General features: G+C 30.1%; 1 protein-coding gene across 5 annotated transcripts; it reads left to right on the plus strand.

Moving 5' to 3' along the window:
• The first annotated feature begins 1131 nt into the window (after nt 1–1131).
• LOC106293842 lies at nt 1132–2434 on the plus strand. Of its 5 annotated transcripts, none has more exons than XR_001260659.1 (5): nt 1132–1466; nt 1508–1577; nt 1705–1808; nt 1883–1922; nt 2125–2434. XR_001260659.1 is itself a non-coding variant. In XM_013729479.1 (5 exons), exons 2-5 carry the CDS (start codon nt 1630–1632, stop codon nt 2234–2236), a joined length of 315 nt encoding a protein of 104 aa, XP_013584933.1. In that variant the 5' UTR covers nt 1132–1466; nt 1508–1629; the 3' UTR covers nt 2237–2434. The 5 variants fall into 5 exon arrangements, 1 of the variants encoding a protein (XP_013584933.1); XR_001260661.1 differs by having other exon boundaries at nt 2128–2434; XR_001260660.1 differs by having other exon boundaries at nt 2138–2434.
• Nucleotides 2435–3846: the final 1412 nt, after the last annotated feature.

Here is a 3846-nt window from a genome sequence, read left to right on the forward strand (position 1 = left end):
AAGGACCAACTATATTTGTTTGTGGATATTTATCATGTTTGTTCAGTACTTCACCACCATTAATTATCTGGTTTTAATTTGAGAAGATATATAATTACCACAAAATAAAATCAACTACTCTATTTAATCAAGTAAATAATTTTCTTGGTAATTTTGTTTTCTTGGATTAGACATCCATTTCTTAATTACACATGACACATCAGTGTAAATTTTAAAATTTATAATAAAATTCACATTTTTTACATTTGAACTATATATATTAACAATACATCAATGCTTCATAAATTGTCTTCGTAGCTACCAATACTATTTGTTTTTTTTCTATTTTTTATTAGTTTAGCCTAGATTTTGGTGGTAAAAAAAGGAAAACAATTACATATTCATTTTTTCAAAATTTTATTGATGTGAGTTAGAAGAAACTTAAAAAAAACATAAACATATTTTTAATCAAATATAATAATTCATAAATAATAAATAACATGTTATTTATAAATATTATACAGCAACAATTAATATCTTATTTTAAGCTACTTGCTTATTTTTTTAAAGAAAAATACAATAAATTCGATTTTCTTCTAATTGTTTAAATTATAAAATTTAAGAAGAATTATATTAAAAATATATTAAATTCAAAAAATTAAATATTTTGAACACAGTGAAATAAATATATTTGTTTTCATATAGTAACAAATATATAATTTCTAAGATAAAAAAAAAGTCAAATATGTAGTAAAATTAGTGAAAATTATAATTAAAAATAAACTAAAAATTTCATGTAAATTTTAAATATATTTTTTCATTTGCTTACCCGCCCGTAGGGCGGGTCCGATCCTATTATATCTTATACTATAAAGAATCTTATTATAAAGAAGGGTTTACTCCCTCCTAGTTAAGCCACGTAGGATGCCACGTCAGAAAGTCGGCTCCTGACGGCGCGACACGTGTCATCGTAAATGAAAAAGCTTTGCTGACTTTTGATTTTCTTATGGGCTTATACGGTTTGATTATTTCTAGGTTTTGTACAATATGTGTTGGGCTGAGAGACAAACAAAACTTGGCCCATTATTTCTTTTTTGGATAAAATACTTGACTCGTTGTTTGCATTCATCTCCTTCTCGAGTATAGGGTTAATCGTCTCCCCAATAATCTGATTTCATCTACCATCAATGGAGATAAACTTTCAATCCTTTGTTGTTTGATCGTCTGCTCAGATTGTCTTGCGTGCAGGAATAAAATCTGATATCTGAGCAGACGATCAAACAACAAAGGATTACATTTCAATCCTTTGTTGTTTGATCGTCTGCTCAGATTGTCTTGCGTGCAGGAATAAAATCTTTTCCGTCCTTTTTAGTGGGCCTATTTAATTAGGTATGGATGGAGCTTCCTCTGTAGATTGATAATTTGAGATGGAAAGCTTGAGTTCAGAGCTTCATAAGCATATCTCATGGTGGGCAACAACAATGAAGGTAGAAAGACTCTTGTTTCGTATTGCTCTGGTTTTGGGCAGATTTGGCTTTAGCTGACTGAGATCCCAAGGTTTTCCTGCTCAAAAATGTTCACAATGGCTGGTAAACTAGGTTTGTTTTGCATGTCGGGACCATGGCTCTTTCCATTTTAGACAGAGAATGAATGAAGTGAGAGAGAATGTCATTTACAAGAACAGGAACACATCAGTTTTCATGCTCTCTTAATCTGTCTGTGCAGGTCATTTATTCCTCAATGCCATATCGGTGACACACTTCCCACATTAAAGACACCAACTGCAGGCTTCGTAGAGCAAAGAGTGGTTCCTCTGCCACATCTTCCAAGTATGGTGATGTTAAGAAAATTGAATCCGTCACATTATCTGAAATTAATAGCTACGTTCTCAATTCATCCCTAGGTACGTCACTGGATAAGGATCACTGTAATAGCATGACCAGGTACATTTGTTGTTTGCGTTGTCTCTCCTTTCATGCTGCGCACAATTATCTTATCAAAACGTCTTTTATTTGAAAATAACTAAATAAGAGATTTGTTGTTACTTAGCTTTCTGCTTTAGCTCATTTACTAAGCTTCACATTTGAATAGTAACCGTGGACTTTCTGATTATATGGCTGCTGTATTCTGTGGTCCCAAATACAGTAGTGAAATGCAGTGTTCGGATCACACAAACGGGCATCTGATGCTGTTCCAGTTATTGAAGGACATCCATCCAGCACAGACCCATAGCCTACGCATACTGATTCAGTCATAACCTCCACCGCGACTCTCATTGATGATGAAAAAGCCCCCAAGTTCAAAGAAAGCTAGCAAACACTGAGCACTCCAACTATGGGTTATTTGGGTTTTGATTATTTAGAATTATTATTGAATTTTGAAATTAAGTGATTGTCTTCCAGTACACTAAGTGAACTCTTTTTTCAAGAAATATTATTATAACTCGCAAAATATAGTGGAGCTCCATTGTTTGTTTCATAGCTCTATTTTTTCCTTCAATAATGATGTAGTCTACATACTATAGTTAACAGCAAGATGTTCTTAATTGTATAAGAATAAAATTATAAGGACTAAAGTGATAACAATAAAAGTTAACTATGTTATTTGAAAAACAGATAATTTCAAGGACTTTAAAGTAAAGAACTTCAAATATGAAATTTTGTACATTAGAACTTCAAATATGAATCGTACAAAACTTCAAAATTTAAAGTTTTGAACTTGCTTTTAGAGCATGTAAAATTTCATATTTGAAGTTTTGAAATTAATTTTGGAGATGCTCTTAACACGAAACAATTTAGTTCTGGTTCGTATTCCATTATATGTTCGCTTCAGTTTGAAATATATTTTCTAAACAAATTGTACAATCAATGAAGTTCTTCCTTTAGTCGACAATGCCGGGCAATATAACTATTTAACCGATAACGTGGAGATTCATTATATCAACACAAAATAGTAATAAAAATAATAATACATATAGTAGAAAATCTATAAATTATTACTCGCAGATGAATAAATACATAATTAATAAATTTTACTGGTCTTGAATTTGACATATGCAAAATATAATTTAATTCAATAAAATAATAATAGTATAACTATTATATATATAACTTTCATATAAACATAAAAAAGCCATCTTTTAAAAAATGAATTCATCTTTCATTTTTTTTTTAATTTCAGTTTTTTGATGTTTTCATTGAATTACAGATAAAAGACATGTATATACTATCATCAAATTCAACACGCATTACAAATAATTTAATTAAGTAGATAAAATTTGTTGACAAAAAAAGTAGATAAAATTTAACTAATATATACTATCGTAAAATTAATTTTTTTGGATGACAGAAACAACGATTGTAAACAAGCAAAATATATTTTATCACATATAATCCCTCCTCAGCTAAAATTTTCTAAAAGACAAAAATTATTATTATACACACGTTTGCAAATGCAAACCTATAAGACAAACCACAAATCATACAAAAAAATAAAAACCTAGATCACAAGTGAAATATATCCCGCCCGTAGGGCGGACCGATCCTAGTAATTAGTAAAAGAGAGAGAAAGAAAGATTCATTGTTCGAAGATCATCAAAGATCACTGAAGAAACATATATAAGCACTAAAGCTTTATTTCTTATTCTTGTATCTTAGCCTAGAACAAGAATGAGACTTTGATTGTCTTATCCTACAAAGAGATTTCGTGTAACCCAAAGGCTTGGAATAGAGTCGAAATACTCTTTAAGAAAAGCATGGCGATTCAATCATTATCCAAGTATATAGTTCATACTTATTCGGGTTACCAAACCACAAAGAAGTAACCAACAATCTTAAAGAGTATATTCGTTGTGAACTATAACTTATG

Source organism: Brassica oleracea, chromosome C5 (assembly GCF_000695525.1).
Source record: "Brassica oleracea var. oleracea cultivar TO1000 chromosome C5, BOL, whole genome shotgun sequence".
Taxonomy (NCBI): domain Eukaryota; kingdom Viridiplantae; phylum Streptophyta; class Magnoliopsida; order Brassicales; family Brassicaceae; genus Brassica; species Brassica oleracea.

What these genes read in the sequence shown, in the direction of transcription:
- LOC106293842 (XM_013729479.1), top strand. An exon ending in TCCTCTGCCACATCTTCCAA is followed by an intron (nt 1,809 to 1,882) that starts GTATGGTGATGT and finishes ATTCATCCCTAG; the next exon opens with GTACGTCACTGGATAAGGAT. An exon ending in CACTGTAATAGCATGACCAG is followed by an intron (nt 1,923 to 2,070) that starts GTACATTTGTTG and finishes ACATTTGAATAG; the next exon opens with TAACCGTGGACTTTCTGATT.